The following is a 17,792-nucleotide window of genomic DNA, read 5'->3' on the forward strand; positions in this document are numbered from 1 at the left end:
GGACAAGAAGGAAAGTGATACATAAAACCAGATCCAACATAAGGTGTTGGAGGAATGTATCAGTCAGGATTAAGTAACAGTGCTAAGACCACCTCAGGTACAACTTCCTAAGTAGCTGATTTCACCATTTCCCAACCCAAATGGAAAACAAAAGCTGAACAAAAATCAATTCAAAACTAACAAAACTATGAATTTGACAGGAAACAGCATGTTTTGGAGATTTTAAAATATTTCTGAATTGAAATAAATTTAGTAATCAACATGAAAAAAAATAGGCAAATTGTTTTTCACTCTTTTTTTGCCTTTTCAGCTGAAATGATCTAAGGAAACATCCATTGTGCTTGCTTTTCAAGTGTTCTGATGAAATCCAAACATTAATAAATATCTTCTGGAGACAATTTAAATTGCTGCTCTCTTTAGCTTTTTCACAAAGCTTCTTTTATCAGGTCAGCCAGTCTCTGGAAGGCCTGCAATGACACAAATATGGTTCATGTTTATATTCCCACATTACTTAAATAAGCAACACACCAAACCTGTAAAGCTACCAAAACTATCCCAGCCATACACCAGCTCAGTATTTTATACTGCAATATTCTGCTAATGTTTTCTGTTTTCCTTTGATAGCAACATATATTGGCTTTGGCTGGCTGGACAAAGCTTTCACTTCTCTAATAGAATAAAAAGGGCAGAGTTTTCTGAAACAGAAAAACACGTATACTGATGTTCAAAGGTTATTCAGAATTCAGTACACAACACTTGTACTCTTAATACAACTACTGATTCCTGGAAGAGTATCTCTTTTAATTTAATATAAGGGCCCAGAGGCTCCAAAGGTAAAAAAAAAAAAAGGAAGAACAGCTGAGTGGGGAAACATATAAAAGATACAATTTGTCAATAGAATGGTTATGAATACTTTTAGAAAGAAGAGGAAGCAAAAAGAAGAGGTATACATAAGAAGAAATAGAAAGGCAATAGAAAGTGCTTATCTGTTACAAATCTTTACAACTGAATGAAACTACAACTACAAATACTTAACTATTTTAAGCACCTAAATCAAATGAGTATTAAATCTGCACAAATAAATGTCGTCTATCTTTCTTCCCACTGATTTTACAGATACAGCATAATACCAACCAAAATATTCATAAAATACACAGAAGTTTAGTTCCTGACAGATGAAATGCAACATACATGTCAGTTACAAAGGATTGAAAACACACACACAAAACCCAAGTAATTCAATCTCAGGAATGCAAAGTGTGGAAAATAAAGGATGATGCCTGCTAATGCTAAAGCAAATAGTAAAACTTACTCTGACTTCAGTAAAGCCTTTATGAATAACGTCTGGGGGAATAAGTATGAGATTCTACATGTGTGAGATATACAGAAAAAATGTAAGTGGTCCTAAATAGCTGGTATCTTTTAGGTCATTAGGATATGAGTATCTTGTCTAAGAATGGCTAATACTGCTTCAAAAGCACTGCCTAATCACCTAAGTACTAAAGGAACTACACAAACATTCAAGAAAACACATAAGGAGAAGTATGTAAAACTAAGGGAGCATTATTATGTGAGACACTATCTTAAGAAGACTGTAAAAAAATACCTGAAAATGTATCTCACTTACCAGATCCATCTGGGCTGGAGAAGAGAGAGAGAAGGAGGCTCTGACATAAGGACTAGGCTCTGAACTATCGATATTGAAGGCTCCTCCAGGAACAAGTAACACCTAAGAAAAACTGATTAGCCACCTAGTTATCACCATTTCCACAGTTTTAAAACACTATATTAAATGAAATTTGAGAAGGCACAGCCCACAGCTAAAACACTGGTATCAGGAAATGGCATAATGTATTTCTTCTCTTCAAAATGAGAATCCAAAAGCATGCAACCTGGAATGAGACTTTTCATAACAAAATCAAAGGGCTCTCAGGTTTTGGTTAACTAGTCTGATGGGTTACCAGCCCTGGCTTATCATCACAATGTTTAGAAGCTCCAGTGAGGTGGGATGTAGTTTACTCATTACACAGTGCTGGCTCTTATGAATTGTAGAAATAAAATCACACTTAATTGCTATCCTTAAAAAGATAGAGTGGACAGCCATCACTCATATAGGTATATATATTACTATATATATGTGTTGTATATATGACTGTATTATGTATTAAAATGGTTTAAATTTAAGTAAGCTGATTAAACATCAACATCTGAATATAGACATGAAGATCTTTTATTAATGAGCAACTATGAGACAATGCCTGACTTGCAGACTCAGTGATGGGGCACAGCAAGCTCCCCTCCTTTGTTATGTGTGCGCATATGTGCGGTGGGATATGGCAACTTTCTTTTATCTTTCCCTCATTTACTTTTAACATCATAAGCCATTAAACCATAGGTCATACTTCTTTCTGCAAAGCCTTTTCCATGATCAGCTGCTGTGTATCAGAAACACCCTTAATTTTGATCCATAAGAACATGCCAGCAGCAGGAGGGTACCATTCTGCCAAATCTGGAGAGAGAGAGAAAAAAAGAAAGGGAATCAAGAAAGAAACTTTGCTCCACCTTTAACTAATGCATCATAAATTCAGTGATGCTGTAGATTTTTTTGCTCCAATGAAGTTAAAGGGAATGTAGGCCACAGTGCCAGGATGCCACTTGCCAAATTTTAAGTACTCCTAATCAAATCCAAACATGAACGAACTGTATTTGTAGATTATTTTCAGATCAAGTGAAAAACTTAAAATATTTTTTCTGATGCAGTTTCTCTTAATGTCACATTGACTATCAATACCATGTAAAGTGTAGCAAAGCACAAAACTGTTTTCCTTTAAGTTACAATTATTCTAGATTTTTCCTCTATAGAAAAGGAGAGCCTAGGAGTTATGAGGAGGATGGGAATGCTTAGAGAGGATTTATGTCTTACATTGTTTTTCCAGACTTACTGTATACCTTTTTTTCACCTGGAAATTCTTTATCTGGTTTTCGACATATTTTTTAAGAAACTACTGAACTGACTTGATAGCTTCTTCAGCTCTTCCTCAAGGTATTTAACCATTACATAGCTACAAACTAAAGGTCTTCCAGAATATTATGGCTCCTATTACTAGAAAACATGAAGACCATATAGTTTTTTATATGAGTATATTCTCAAAAAATGCTTTCAGGTAGCCCAGTGCTATTACACTGTTTTGATACGTGGGCAATTGAGGCAAAGAGGCCCTACCTACATCAACAATCCATGGTTGTTCTGCGCCGTGTAGAAAAGAAGAAACACTTTGTATCTAAAAACGTGGAATTAGCAAGAGTAAGTACATGAATGACTGTGTGGTGCCTAAGTATCCATGTCCCATGAAAGTATCATCTAAGGCAGGTGGGAAGTTCTTTAGTAGCTATTGCTGATTCCTCTTAGACTGACAAAAAGGAGCGAATCACTAACTGTAATTGCATTTTTGATCAAATTCCTTCTGTGCTCCATGATTAACCACAAAAAAGGACATTTGAAATTGATTTCTGACCAAAAAAATGATTGTCACTACTACTACATCAATTGTATCTTCTTTTAAATTCAGGCCACCGAATCTGGCTCAGACAGAGATTTTAAAGACAGAAATTTTAAACACAGAAAGTATTAGAATGTAGTAGAGAAACATAAGCTCTTTGTAAAACTCCTTTATACAGTGATGTGTGCTCTCATCACCATCTCCTTGTCCCATCAGAAAAGCATGAAAACAGCAGCACTAGGTCATTTGTCCTAAGCTTAATATTTCATGTCATAGATTTGCTTATCTATGTGCTTGTCTGTCACTTCAATCAAGAGACAAACTTTAGTGATTTTTCTTGAATACAAAGACGATAAATACCAGGGGAAAAATGTAAGTAATTAGCTGTGTTACACTCACTGACCTTTTAACCACTTGTCAGCAGCAACGAGCATTGCATCCCGCTGGATCCTGTAGAACTCCACCACTCTGAAAGTAAATTATCCATTCAAAGTCATGATCCCATAGCACTTCAGAGTCCATTTGTTTCCAAAGGCAGAAACAGAGCTTTTCTACTTGAATGACCTAAGTGCACACTTAATAGGAATATGAGCATATCCTATATAGGCACATTATAGTATTTTCTGTGTATGAAACTTGTATGTGTACCAGAGAAGTCTTGAATGCCTCAGTGTGTATCCAACAAAACACTGATCAACCAGGCAGAGGAAGTGCCTGTGTGGCTTCTGCTGAAGATTTACATATGTCATGGAAACTCTTTATATATTATATCCATTCTGTCTATTGTATCAGGGGATACAAGCCCTGTTAGCAATATTTACCACACAAAACAGGCATACTGAAGAAAAGGAAGGACTTATACATGTGCAAAAGCACAGATTTGGTATTTGTGTATTTGGGTTGAATTTCTGTAATAGGTAGACATGGAAATTATATTTAACAAGGTGAAAAGCAAATCATATGACAAACCTGTCATGACTATTTGACAACTTTTCTAAGCTTTTGAACCTATCTCCTTCACAGTTTTAAGTAAAACTTTCGAATAATCCGTTCTCTTACTGGGGAAAATTACCCTGACCCAAGTTTCAATATGAACAAGTTTTGAGCAGTTGTTTGTTGACATGACACAGCTGTGAATTCTGCAATGGCAGACACAAGATAAATGTCTGACAGAGTTAATAAATCAGATTCAAATACGTTCCCTTCTCTGTAAAGAAACCATACTTAGAAATTTGCAAAATTTTACATTTAGAAATGTTTTAATAGTCTCTGAATCAATAGCTTTGATTTCTAGGTATGTTTTATTACACTTCATACACAAACACTAATACCCCCAAAGGCTTACACCATTTTGGAAATCAACCTATACATATTGCTACACTTTGCACGAAATAGGAAATCTCACACTGTTTTTATCACATCACAAATTGTACTGCAATTTTTTTGCCTTCTGTTAAGATTTTACTCTCATGCTGGAATGAAATTATAAGTATTAGTGAGACAAGACTTCCACAAAAATTTCAGCCATTTCGGTGGAGCCACTGAGGTGAGGGACACCAGAGCGGGGGATCCAGTTGGTGGGCCCCTTCTGCAGCGGCTGAACTGCAGGGAAACCTCGGCAAAACCGAGGAAGAGAAGGAGAGAGAGAAACGGAGAGAGAGGGAGGGAGTCAGTCCCTGTCCCTGTGCAGGGAGTGAGAGCTCTGGGGAGCAGCAGCTCTGACTCTCCACGCGCGGAGACAAAGGGTCGGGGCCTGACCCCTCAGGTAGAAGAGCAGCCCTGGGGAGCGTGGCAACCAGGAGCAGCAAACAGGGCCTGGCGCAGTAGAAGGGCCTGGCGCTGCAGTTTGTGCAGGCAGGGGTTGTGAAAGAGAAATAGATCGGTGGAGTAATGCCCTACCAACCGTGAGACAAAGCTTTAAGGTGGAGGCTTCATGAGAAGTAAAGGATCCTCTGCCTTCCTGTCACGTGGCAGAGGTGGGGGACCTGAGAGAAGAGGGAGAGAAACGGAGAGAGAGGGAGGGAGTCAGTCCCTGTCCCTGTGCAGGGAGTGAGAGCTCTGGGGAGCAGCAGCTCTGACTCTCCACGCGCGGAGACAAAGGGTCGGGGCCTGACCCCTCAGGTAGAAGAGCAGCCCTGGGGAAGCGTGGCAACCAGGAGCAGCAAACAGGGCCTGGCGCAGTAGAAGGGCCTGGCGCTGCAGTTTGTGCAGGCAGGGGTTGTGAAAGAGAAATAGATCGGTGGAGTAATGCCCTACCAACCGTGAGACAAAGCCTTAAGGTGGAGGCTTCATGAGAAGTAAAGGATCCTCTGCCTTCCTGTCACGTGGCAGAGGTGGGGGACCTGAGAGAAGAGGGAGACTGGAAGCGGCTTCCCTCACCTTCACGTGTGCCCCTACAGAACAAGGATACGGCCCTGGATCAGGAAAATCAGGTATCTGAGGTTACTGACAAAGGTCCATCCAGGGAGCTGCTGAGGCAGCCTGCCCCATGCATTAGGACTGCCTCTGCTAAGAACAAAAGGAAGGGAAATGCTGTAGGAGAATCTCTGATGAAGGGAACTGAGGGCCCTATATGCCGGCCAGACCCAACCCTCAGGGAGGTCTGCTGCCTCCCTGGGGCCCGGGCTGGGGATGTTACTGAGAAGCTCCCAGGCCTGGTGCAGCCCTCTGGTTACTACCAGCTAGTGGTCATGCAGGTGGGCACTGATGAGGTTGCCAAGGCAAATCCTAGATGGTAAAGGGGCTCAAGATAGTTGGTCAACATTCAAGAACCACTTCAAGTAAGCGAGCCAGGAGACCCACATGGGTAAACAAGGAACTGCTGGGCAAACACAAGTGGAAAAAGAGAATCTATGGATCATGGAAGGAGGGGCTGGCCACTTGGGAGGAATATAGGACTGTTGTCAGAGGTTGTAGGGAGGCTATAAGGAAAGCTAAGGCCTCCTTGGAACTAAACCTTGCTAGTGAGGTCAAAGACAATAGAAAGGGCTTCTTCAAATACACTGCAGATACAACTAACACTAAAGGCAATATAGGCCCACTGCTGAATGAGGTGGGTGTCCTGGTGACAGAGGATATAAAGAAGGCAGAGGTGCTGAATGCCTTCTTTGCCTCTGTCTTTACTGCTGCAGACTCTCCCCAGATCCCAAAAGCCCCAGAAGAAGTCAGGATGAAGGCGGAGTTTGCTTTGGTAGATGAGGATTGGGTTAGGGATCAGTTGAGTAATCTGGACATCCATAAATCAATGGGTCTGGATGGAATGCACCCAAGGGTGCTGAGGGAGGTGGCAGAGGTCATTGCTAGGCCACTCTCCATCATCTTTGGTAGGTCATGGGCAACAGGAGAGGTGCTGGAACATAGGAGGTCCCATGTAAACATAAGAAAAAACTTCTTTGCTGTGAGAGCATCAGAGCACTGGAACAGGCTGCCCAGAGAGGTTGTGGAGTCTCCTTTGCTGGACACATTCAAAACCCACCTGGATACATTCCTGTGTGAGTTACTGTAGGAGATTCTGCTCTGGCAGAGGTTTGGACTGGACCACCTTTCAAGGTCCCTTCCAACCCTTAAGACTCTGTGATTCTGTGAAAAATGCAGCTGCTCCAAACACTATGCTAGCTCCTACACAAAAGCATCACGTAACAAGTCAATCTTGTCCAAATGAAATCAGCTGGAAGAGATTGCAATCAGCTGTTGTGCCTCATCAATAAGTCACCTGACAACTGAGTTTAGAAGGTTATAAAGGGTTGCAGCTACCCTACTGCAGCAGTGTTTTCATAAGTCAAGAGGAAGAACAAAGTCGTGGCTTGAGCAAGGATGTCTTTTGGCCTACAAGAAAGTGGTAAGTGAGAGATGTGTTTAGACTATATTTTTTCTAACTTCTGGAAGTTGAGCTAAAGTGTGGTCCAAGTTCCCTGCAAAATCTATATCTCTTAATATGAGGCAAAGCCAGGGCTGGTGTGTTTACTGGTTTGTTTGGTTATCTGTTGTGGGTTTTTTTTCAAATACTCATGTTTACAATACAGACAACAGGTAGCTGATCAGGGGGCAGAAGTGGCTGTTACAGTCAAATACAGTAACTTTTTCTGTGCTTTGCTTGCATTCCTGTACAGGCCTAGGCAGAGTGTAATACGCTACTCACTGAAGTAGTGAGCTTGGGGCTCTAAGTATGGCATCTGAAAAGAACAGATACTTAAGAGAAACTATGCTCCTCCAGCATAATAAATTAAAAGCAAATGTTTGTATCAGTCAGTATATAAGAAATGTCTTGCTGAGGTAAACCTTAACCCAGTGCTCTGTCTCTAAGATGGTGATAGTGGTAGTGTTTAGCAAGTGTAGGTAAACCTCTCTGTACTCTGTAGGTCCTTCCATCAGCATCCATGGTCACTAGATTAAGGGTATTAGAGGGCGAGTCTCCACTGACTTAGTGAGGCAAGAACTCCCTCTGTGGAAGCTATGCTGATTCATTCTCAATACATTATGTGCTCCATGGCTTTAGCTTTTGCCATAGACCCTGCCACTTTAGCAGGGGTGAAAAGTTTGTTCACTGTCTTGGAGCTCCCAGGATCCTCTTGAGCTCTCTTTATATGAGAGCTGCAGTAGACTGGCAGATTGTTGGTCTGTAGTGGTAGTTTATGGACCCTGAGCTGTATGTCTGCAGTTTCACACTGAACTCCTTCAGGACTCTTGTGTGAATAGTCAGTCTTGCTGAACCAGCTTATCCATTTGGTCTAATGCAGATGTAATGCCTCTGAGCTGTTTGCTGCAATGTTTTATGTAGGTAGCAAGCAGAATGACAGATGATGGGATTCAGCATATGACATGACCCTACCTGTCTATATGCTCCAAGAAACCCTTTTCTCCCCATTGCTGCAGCAGCTGTGATATCATAATCTAAAGAAATAAAACACATCATCAATATTGCATTTTAAACAGGACTGTTCAGCAATCATCAAAAAATATATGGCCTGATGCTTTATTTAAAAAACCATGCAAGCAGGCAATTGCAGATGGGGGTCTTTTGGAGCCCTTAATGAACAGAGGTGGCAACGGTAACAGGCTATTTTAGTATGTGCTACTGCTGTTTCCAGGGATTATGCCAGTGTTTGGAAGTTGGGGTGTAGGGACAGAAGGGATGGAGAACTAAATATGGATATCAGGGAGAAAAACAAAAGCAACGTTCTATTGCTTTATCTCCCTGCCCGTATTGGTCTCTCTGCAATGTCGCCTCTATGGTGAAATAATGGAGCTGGAAGATGGAAGCTGTCTCTAGATGTGCTCCATGTGTCCTTTATTACTAACTATAAGGGGGCTATAGCTGGCAGCCTGCTCTGAAATGTCTCTGTGAGCTGCCCCTATTGTAATAATTACAAAGCAGAACAAAAAAAACCCCAACAACCTAAGTATTTCCTATATGTGCTTTACACTAAGGTTTATTTAAGTGAACCTAGTAACAGCAGCTACAAAGTATTTTAGGTCTTGATTCTAGAAACCTGAGGGTTAAGGGCACGTTAGCTGTGCTTTTCATGCACTCAGACACCATTTATTTCTGGTCATAGTTTCTATGGTTGGTCTCTCTTCCTTTGGCAGAATTTACAATGTATGTGCTTATTATATACAAAACTGCAAAAGTGCAAAGCTGTTCATTTGTGGTTTTTTTTAAGACTTGGAATATACCATCATTTCTAAATACAGTTCAGTTGGCAGTTTGGTACTTGCCTGTGTGAAAGTGCTGGTGTGCATTGTTGAAACTTGAATGTGTAGAATAACTCTGTTGATAAGAGGCTTGGGACCAGTCAGAAAACCTATTCTTAACCTAGGGGAAAGAAAAAGAAAATTACTACAGGAATGCAATGTGCTTACACATAACTTTGTGTGAGCTGTGATTTAACTTATAACAGGGAAAGTGGGTAACCTTTACATGGTAATGATCTTTTATGCATTTAAGTTTATCTCATCTTAATACTGCCCTAAGCCCCAGGCTTATGCAACTTAAGAGCTGAGTATCAAAGTCATGAAATAAAAATATGTAAAGGTTTTTAATGCTTACAGTAGCTTCTTAATTCTAAGACTTCAGGCCATATTCCACATTTGTAAGGTTTCCTCTGCAACCATAAGGATTATGTGAATCAAAGGCAAGGAAAGATAGGTTTTCACATAATAAAAACTCATGAATGCTCAGGCTTTATGAAAAACAGGTGGGAAGTGGCAAACAGCTTTACTCTTTCACTCCCTTTCAGTACTGCAGGATAAATGAAATTTAGACTGATAAATTAGATTCTTCATGCTTCAATTCTTATGGCCCATCTTTACAGATCGGTGAAGTTCTTCTTTGAAGAAAAATAGGATCAGTAAGCACATGTATGTCTTTGACAAAGATAAAATTGCATCCTCCCTTTTTGCAGCGTCACTTCTGAAAGCACAATCACACTTAGCATCATGATGTCACCTCACTTTCTCAGGGATGGGATTATAATCCACTAGCTGCCAGTGCAGAATTCATATTACTTTCTTATATCTATTAGGATAATAAACAAAAGCAAGTTAAAAATCAAATATATTGACTTGTATGAAGTGGAAAACAGCCAGCTGTTTTTCTAGCAGGTGAAAACAACACAAAAAACTGTTAGGATAGATGATGAGAGATTAGTATAGCCCTATGAATAGTTTGTGGAGAATGATGATGTTTCTCTTCTGTATTACAAGTTCAGAGAGTCTGCAGGAATGGTAAGAGAGAGAAGGAGAAATGGGAAAAGGAGAGGAAAGCTCCTAGCAGTTCCAGGAACAGAGCTGCAAACCAGCATCTGACTTTTTGCCTATTAGGTGTCTGGAAGAATGGGCTGGTTGGGGAGAGTGGTTTAACTATGAGTATCAGGTGAGAAACAGAATTTTGAGTTAAATTACTTCCACGAGATTACATGAAAAGTGAGTAGACTGAAAAGCTGCAAATCCAAAAGTAGATTTCAGATATGGATAGATACTGGATGAAAAAAACACGATATTTGATCATTTTGTATGAAGTGTTAGTCTTGTGCATTAGCTGAGCAGGCAGTGTTGAGCAGTCTAAAGCTGGCCTTACCCAGATGAGAGAATTTTAGAGAGAGAGTCAGTCCTGATAACTCTGCCATCCACATCCATTGAGAGGAAAGTTGGACTCCATGGCTTGGAAGACAAAAAATAAAATTCAAGGTGCTACTAAAAATTATGATGAAATGATTTTCTTTGCTATGAAGCCATAATTAATTTCTTAGAGAAATATTTTTGTAGTAAATATTTCAGATGTGCGTTCCAAGGGAAAAAATAGTTATCTTGCTCAGAAGTGTGTGTTGAGGCTAGCTGTCCAAGATGTAATTACAGTATTCCATGAGTGTCAAGAAATCAGCCTTGTTATATTTTGATGCTTAACCCACTGTTCAGCATACAAGTGTTCAGTTCAAGTTTGGTATGATGCAATAAGGAGAGAGAAATAAAGATTCCTCTGTCAAGATTTTTTTTAATGGAGGACACATATTATAAGATGGGGGCCCTGTGGCTTTTAGGTTTCTTTTAAAAAATGGTATCAGAAGATAAGACCAAATTGTGGTGACTTGAGTTCAGCACGTTTTCCTTGAGAAATTTACTTTTACACCTTCTCCCCTTACAGTCTCTAACAAAGCTACATAATGCTATTCAGTAACTGAACCAGTTTTATTGCCTCCTCCCATAAAAACATTTTCAAACAGAAAATACTGAACTTCAGCTTTTACCAATGTTTTTCTGCTTTGTAAGACCAGCTTTTATTCCTCAAGTTAAGTATTCTGCAGACTATGCAGCTGTAGATCCATGTATTTGGATGTAACTTGATTGTTACCCACTTGGGGAAAATGTACATGAAGGAGGGAAGCTGCCCACCCAGTACTATGCCCTGTGGTATCTGGGAAAGCTGTCAGGTTCTCCAAAAGGCAAAAGAGTAAAAATGTAATATGGTAGATTGGAGTAGGCAGTCTTACATTAAATGAAAGAAGAAATTGGGCTGAAAGAAACATCAAGAGGCTGCTTTTTTCAAGTGCTGCTTTGGTGGAGGATTTGTTTTGCTCTGAACGCAAGGTCTGTCATTCCTCTAACTACTGAAGGAAACTATGTCCTGTACAACGTTTAAGGAATTTGAAACACTGATTAACAGGACTGATGGAATAAAATGCCACAAAGGAGACAAAAACTCTAAGTAGCATAGACTGTGAGGCCTACAACCACCTTGGTGTAGGACATGAAGGAGCAGCCAGGAAGATCCATGGCTGAAACCTTAGTTCTTTCCTGGACCAGACAAGATGTTACTGAGGAGTACAGAAGACAAATTACCTTTTTGAACTGAAGGAAGTAGTAAGGATCATCTTCTATTATGAGGAAATCATATTTTCTTGCAAGCTAAAGAAATTAATAAAAAGTAAAGATTCATTAAAATATAAAGAAACTGTAAATTTGTTTCTTCCTCCACCCTAAGCCTATTATGAGGACCACATTATGATCGCATGAATTGCTCACTCACTACATGCAAGGCCCTATCAAGCAAAGCTTCCAAATGCCTTATTTAGAGACCAAGCCTGAAAGGTTCACAAGGCCTCAGCTACATACCTGGTAAATCTCCTTCTTGCGCTCTGTGGTTAAAGAGTTTCCAGTTGGGTTGCAGCCGTTTGGAATAGTGTACAGGAATTTGGGGAGGTGGTGGCTATGTTTTTTCACATCTTCTGTGCTCCAAGTAGACAGAATTTCTTTGAGAGCTTCTGGTATAATGCCATGTTGGTCACTAGGAATGTTAATTATGTTACAACCCAAAGGTCTCAGCTGTTGACAGGAGGAACAAAACTGTTGTAAGCCCCATAATTCAGAGGTTGTGTTTTTGTCATCAGCATTGTAAAATTTCAGTGACACAAGGTCTTCCTGACTTTTTCTGACTTCTTTTTCTGATTTTATGAATTTGAATTGTATTTTCTCAGGACTCCTCATGCTTTGACCACAAATAGTAAATTCATAGCACCTTCATTTTCTACTGAAAAATTACACTCCAGTGGGAGTGCTAGAACTACAGGCCACTCTTCATGGACAAGGGAAAAATAATTTCTCAACAGATATAGTCAGAAATACAAGGGAGAAGGAAATGATGGTACTGCAATACCATGTTGACAGCAGTATGAAAAAATATAGGTAAAATACTAAGAAAAAGCATGCTGTCTCCCCTCTGTGGAATGTCAATTTGTGCCATATAGTGCTCTAAATTTTAAACTAAAAATGCAAGTTGCTGTACTGCCAAAAATTTCCTAGCAATATATTTGATTAGACAAGATACACCCATACTTAGCACAACAAACAATACCAAAATTCCTTTTGATGCAAGGAGAGACTAGACTGGAGTTGTGGTGTACTATCTATATTAAACCTTATTCCATACAGTGCTTAAGCATTTTGAGCTAACATTTAATTACATACTGACTAAATTTTTTTCAGAAGTAAACTTTGCTATTTTTGTAGAGTTCTAAGTTTGTGTAGTACTGACTCACATCTTTGTAAACATATATGGATGTTTCAGGCCTATTTCAATGTTACAGTACTTATAGCTGCAGTATAATCAGATCATGAAATACGTCAGGTGAATGTACTGACCTTATACCCACTTGTTACAATTTTGCTTCAATCTGACTAGGTTGTAATGGCTTTCTTTCCAACCCCAAATGTGATCTTCACTCCTGAGTGAACTAGGGTGCAGAAGAGGAATTTTTGTACTGGGAATAGCTTTGATAGAACTTGCAGCAGAAAAGCTTCTATGAACTAATATTTGATATCTTAACTGCACTAACACAAAAAACGTGATTCTTAGCTATTTTTAAAATACAGACAAGTGTATACAAGCCTGCAGATCAGTACTAAATTGCTGTTTACTTCAAAACTAACACTCATGATATTTTGTAGCAAAACAATACTTACAGCTGCTAGTGTACCAGAGTATGTAGGTGCATCCAAAAGGATGTTGTCCCCAGGATTAATGAGCATTTCAAATACCTGTGAAAGATAAGTATTTATAAATATTGTGCCATTCTTGTACACATCTTCATAACTCTGACTTCTCAGTGTGATTAAAAATCTGGATTAAATGTTAGTAATTGCCAAACCATTTCATTACACTGAGAAAAGCAATGAACAGAAGAAAATTTTGCTTTAAAGCCAAATGAAGCCATACTCAGCTAAAAAAATATGGAAAGACAGCACTGTTTCTATTGTACAATAGTGTTCTGGTTACAGAAAGGATCAGCTAAGCAGCAGTTAGAGTGACAAAAGGGTACTTATTTAAGGAAGTCTAACATCATTAGATTTGAGTTATGCTAAAGTAAATAATGCACCTATGTACTTATTACTGCACACCTTCAGTAACATGAAATATTACCTTATAGCATATGTTCTGACAGGCTCTTTGGTTTACCTGAACCTTCATGCAGTCCTGACAGATCAGACTGCCAGAACAGATTTATTTGAGTTTTATTATCTTGTATTGGTAATGCCATGAGACATGTATTTAACAAACTACCTTGCTTTTAGTTACGCAGTGGCAGTGAACGCCGGGTATAACTGAACCAATGGAAGAATAAACATGTCTCTGGAATAAATGCTTTTAAGATAGGAAGCTTTTCACCGTACTTTACACAAGCCTTCCTGGCTGCCAGTTGTGACACACACTTCCATTTGTCCTTGCTCAGGACTGTAGTTGGCTGTTGGAGGATTATGCAGATTTTGCTGAAAGTTCTTTAGCCAGGACAACAGCTCTGGAATCCTGAAACATGAATAAAACAAGGTGTATCTAACAGGCTGAAGTTAGGCTGTTCCTCTAAATCACTGACAAATCTAGCATGCAGTCCTGAGTCTGATTTCAACTGTCACGCAGATACACTCAGGTGCTAATTTTATGACTGCTTTATCAAATGATGAAAATGATACATGCTTCCTATGGAAAAACTGAAGAGATGGACTGTATGGTCCATACACCCAATTATTATACTGAAATCTGGGCAGAAATGATTTCCCAAGGATGGAGTATGGGTGCAGGCTGAATGGTCTCCACTCATATGAGCAATCACAGAATCACAGAACTGTTCAGGTCGAAAAAGACCCTTGGAAACACCCAGTCCAATCATTCCATACTCAAATGTGGCAACATGACAAAGCTTGCAACAGTATTAGTAATAGGCTGCAGATAATAAAGCTTTCTGAAACATTTTTCAAAAACTGTCTTAAGATCTTGTAGGATGTTTACAAATGGCTGGGTTATTTTAAATACTAAGAGAAGTCTTAACTTTTCACTGATTAATGTCCTGTGTGGCTCTGTAGGTACCTAAATATTTTTGCAAACTTGTCACAAGCATGACTTAGTGCTGTCTGCTGGTGAGTCCACATGAATGCTAAAGCAACTTAATGATATATAATGTTTGCACTAAAAACGACAATACTATAAATACCCCCATTCAACTACCACAAGTAGTACATACTGACTTTAATATATGGTACCAAATGAGACCAACACAAGTACTCCAGAATGCAGAAACTAGGTACTGCAATGCAGTATCTTTTAATCAACCTCTTACTGTAGAACACAAAATTATTCCTTCTAGTCACTTGGGAGACTGGATTCCCAAATATTAACTGCCAGGAGATGCTCTGGATTGAGAATTACTAGTTTTACTTTTTTTTATTAGTAATCCACTCAATAGTGAGGCAAACTGAAAGAAGTTTTTGCAAAACAGGCTTTACAAATAGGTTTTAAAACCACAAGTGAATTAATGTAAAAGGCTTTCCTGATCCTTTGATTCTGGTATCTTGAAGTGCAAGCAGTGCTGACAGATACCCTGCTGAGGCTGAGTACTGAAGAGCTCTCTTCATCAGATCTTCCCCAATCTCAAGTGAAGTTCCATGCTCAATGGCAATAGTAGCCCTCTTAAATGGAAAAACATTTGGGTTTGGTGCCCCTCCAGCCAGAGAGATAAGAGATGGAGGAGATTTCTGCATCAATTCAGCTAGAGAAAAAGGAAAAAACCTTGTTACAATTTGATTATTGCAACACTGATCATATCCTTTAGTTGGCATATAATAATTGTCCAGAGAAATTTGCCCATTTTTCCATTTATTTTTTTAACATACTCAGGAATTCAAAAGGATGATAATAATTTTTAAACTCGCCTTTCTATTTGGATTAAATAGGTGTTGAGGGGAGAGGGAAAGTGACAGAGACCAAGATAAATTCTCCTAACTGTTTTAAAATTATAAATAGCTTTCTTATCTTATCTGGCTGCGTTACTATTATAAAAACTTTCTCTGTGACTGTTGGCTTTTTAAGTCTCAAGAACTTAATCTTAATGACCTTCTGTTTAGACTGGCTTGGAATGACTGGCTTTGTTTTTTTGTTCAGTCTGCTGATGTGGCAGTAATGCAACTACACGGGTAGTTAATAATCTCTGATATCACTGATAGTTACCATCTATGATTATAGCTTTTCCACAAGGGAGTGGGAATGTTTCTGGCAGCCCAGTTTTAGTGGCAGAGGCTCTGTGTAAATAATTCACTATGAAGAAAATGCTAACAAATCTTGTATCAATGTCAGTTTCACAATCACTCAGATCCAATCTGTGCAGCAAGGATTGGACCTTTAGTCCAACAAGGACATTTGACTGCATTAAATCTAAGAACTCACCAATATAGCATTAATTTCCGCTTGACACTTTTACATCAGATATGAGAAGACAGATGATACCAGATAGGGCTTAAAGCCTCCTGCTATCAAGTTCATTTTCCACTATTTATTAGCAAATTTGAACATGGGGAGTTAATTCTTATCAGTTCAGCAATATGGGTCATCTCTATGACTTTTGGTCTGGTGAAGAGATATTTACTTTGTCATCAAAACTGCAGCCTCAATGTGTCTTTCTGCATAAGCTGTGCTATTAATATTTGTGTGACGATGCATATCAATGTATCACTTGAAAAAGTATAGAGACTGACTAGTGTGTATTAGCTAACTTAGCTGTACCTGTATGAAGCATTTTAAGCAGAACAGCAAATGTCAAACTCTTGAGAGGAAATTGACCCCTGAAGACTTAACTAGTGATGTATGTCTGATATACTGATTCTGTCATGTCCCTGTAGGTTTCAAGTGAGTAAACAAGTAGGCAGTTAACCTTCTCCATCTGTCACAGAGAAGACTCTGTAATATGGTAGCCTAAAGATGGAGTAATACAGAGTAGGAAAGTGTTGTAACACTGGTGAGGAATTTATAGATATGAACAGGACACAGGAAAGCTAGGCAGAAAGAAGCATTATGCTGGGACTGCATTAAGTCATTAGCAGTAGCTTGTTTCTGGATAACCAGTGTAAATTGAATGGCAAACTTCCAAAGACCTGCTGCAGAGGGAGTAGCAGAGAATTTTTCTGAAACATGTTGAAGTGGCAATTCTATTTCTTCTGTCTGGGTGGGTTTCTGAAATGGTTTGAGGCTATTAACGGTTTTCTTTTTCATACCTGCTTGACATCTCAACTTGACAAAAGTCAAAGCAGTTAAGGGGCCTTGCTTGTCAATTTTACAGCATGCTTTTCTTTCAAGCCTTTAGCCATGACGACCCAGCCAAGTCCAGAATGTAGACTGATAACCTTCCAGAGAACCTGGAAAGAATGGGTGTGTACTCACTCAGAAGTCTTATTGGAGATGCTTTTCTTGCTGCACTCACAGTGGTGATGAATCGAGAGTAATTCATATCTATGGAGAAAGAGCAATTAGTTGGATATAAAGCTGGAAAAGTGAACGGGAACCCCCATGCTTCCATTATACACGTCTCCCACAAGTAATACTCTATCATAAATTACATGTCAATTTATTAATGCTAAAATCAGTGCTGGAATTTATTTTCATTTAAATTCAGGAAAAAGGTTTCTACTACATAGTCATGGGTTCTGTCACAGCCTCCCAAAGACACTGGTACACTGACATCAGGCCAAATGCTGCTGTTCTGATCAAGACAAACAATGGCACATCTTTGATCTGGGGAACATCTTGATCTGTAATGAACAGCAAAAAGCTTTTCCCCCCTCCCTTTACTGCCAGATGTGGAGTTTTAAAGGCAGATTACAAATCTGAAGATCTGACAGAACTTTAAACACCCATCACCTCTTTTAAAATAAACATCCAGTTTTATTAAGCTGTATTAAGTACTGCATTTAAAATGCCTTTAATGATTGCAAGCTATCATTACAAGTCAAACACTTGTCAAGTTGTGGGTTTTTTTA

At 39.2% G+C, this 17,792-nt stretch overlaps 1 protein-coding gene across 1 annotated transcript; it reads right to left on the minus strand.

The window, feature by feature from the left end:
• Positions 1–425: 425 nt before the first annotated feature.
• Positions 426–17,263, minus strand: AADAT (aminoadipate aminotransferase). The gene is made up of 13 exons (XM_009995944.1): positions 17,197–17,263; positions 15,364–15,532; positions 14,163–14,295; positions 13,455–13,529; positions 12,108–12,317; positions 11,835–11,900; positions 10,576–10,658; positions 9,216–9,312; positions 8,329–8,390; positions 3,904–3,968; positions 2,403–2,509; positions 1,628–1,729; positions 426–467 (listed from the first exon to the last, which is right to left on the minus strand). Exons 1-13 carry the CDS (start codon positions 17,261–17,263, stop codon positions 426–428), a joined length of 1,278 nt encoding a protein of 425 aa, XP_009994246.1.
• Between the last annotated feature and the right edge of the window lie 529 nt (positions 17,264–17,792).

Source organism: Chaetura pelagica, unplaced genomic scaffold (assembly GCF_000747805.2).
Source record: "Chaetura pelagica isolate M959 unplaced genomic scaffold, ChaPel_1.0 scaffold142, whole genome shotgun sequence".
Lineage (NCBI taxonomy): Eukaryota > Metazoa > Chordata > Aves > Apodiformes > Apodidae > Chaetura > Chaetura pelagica.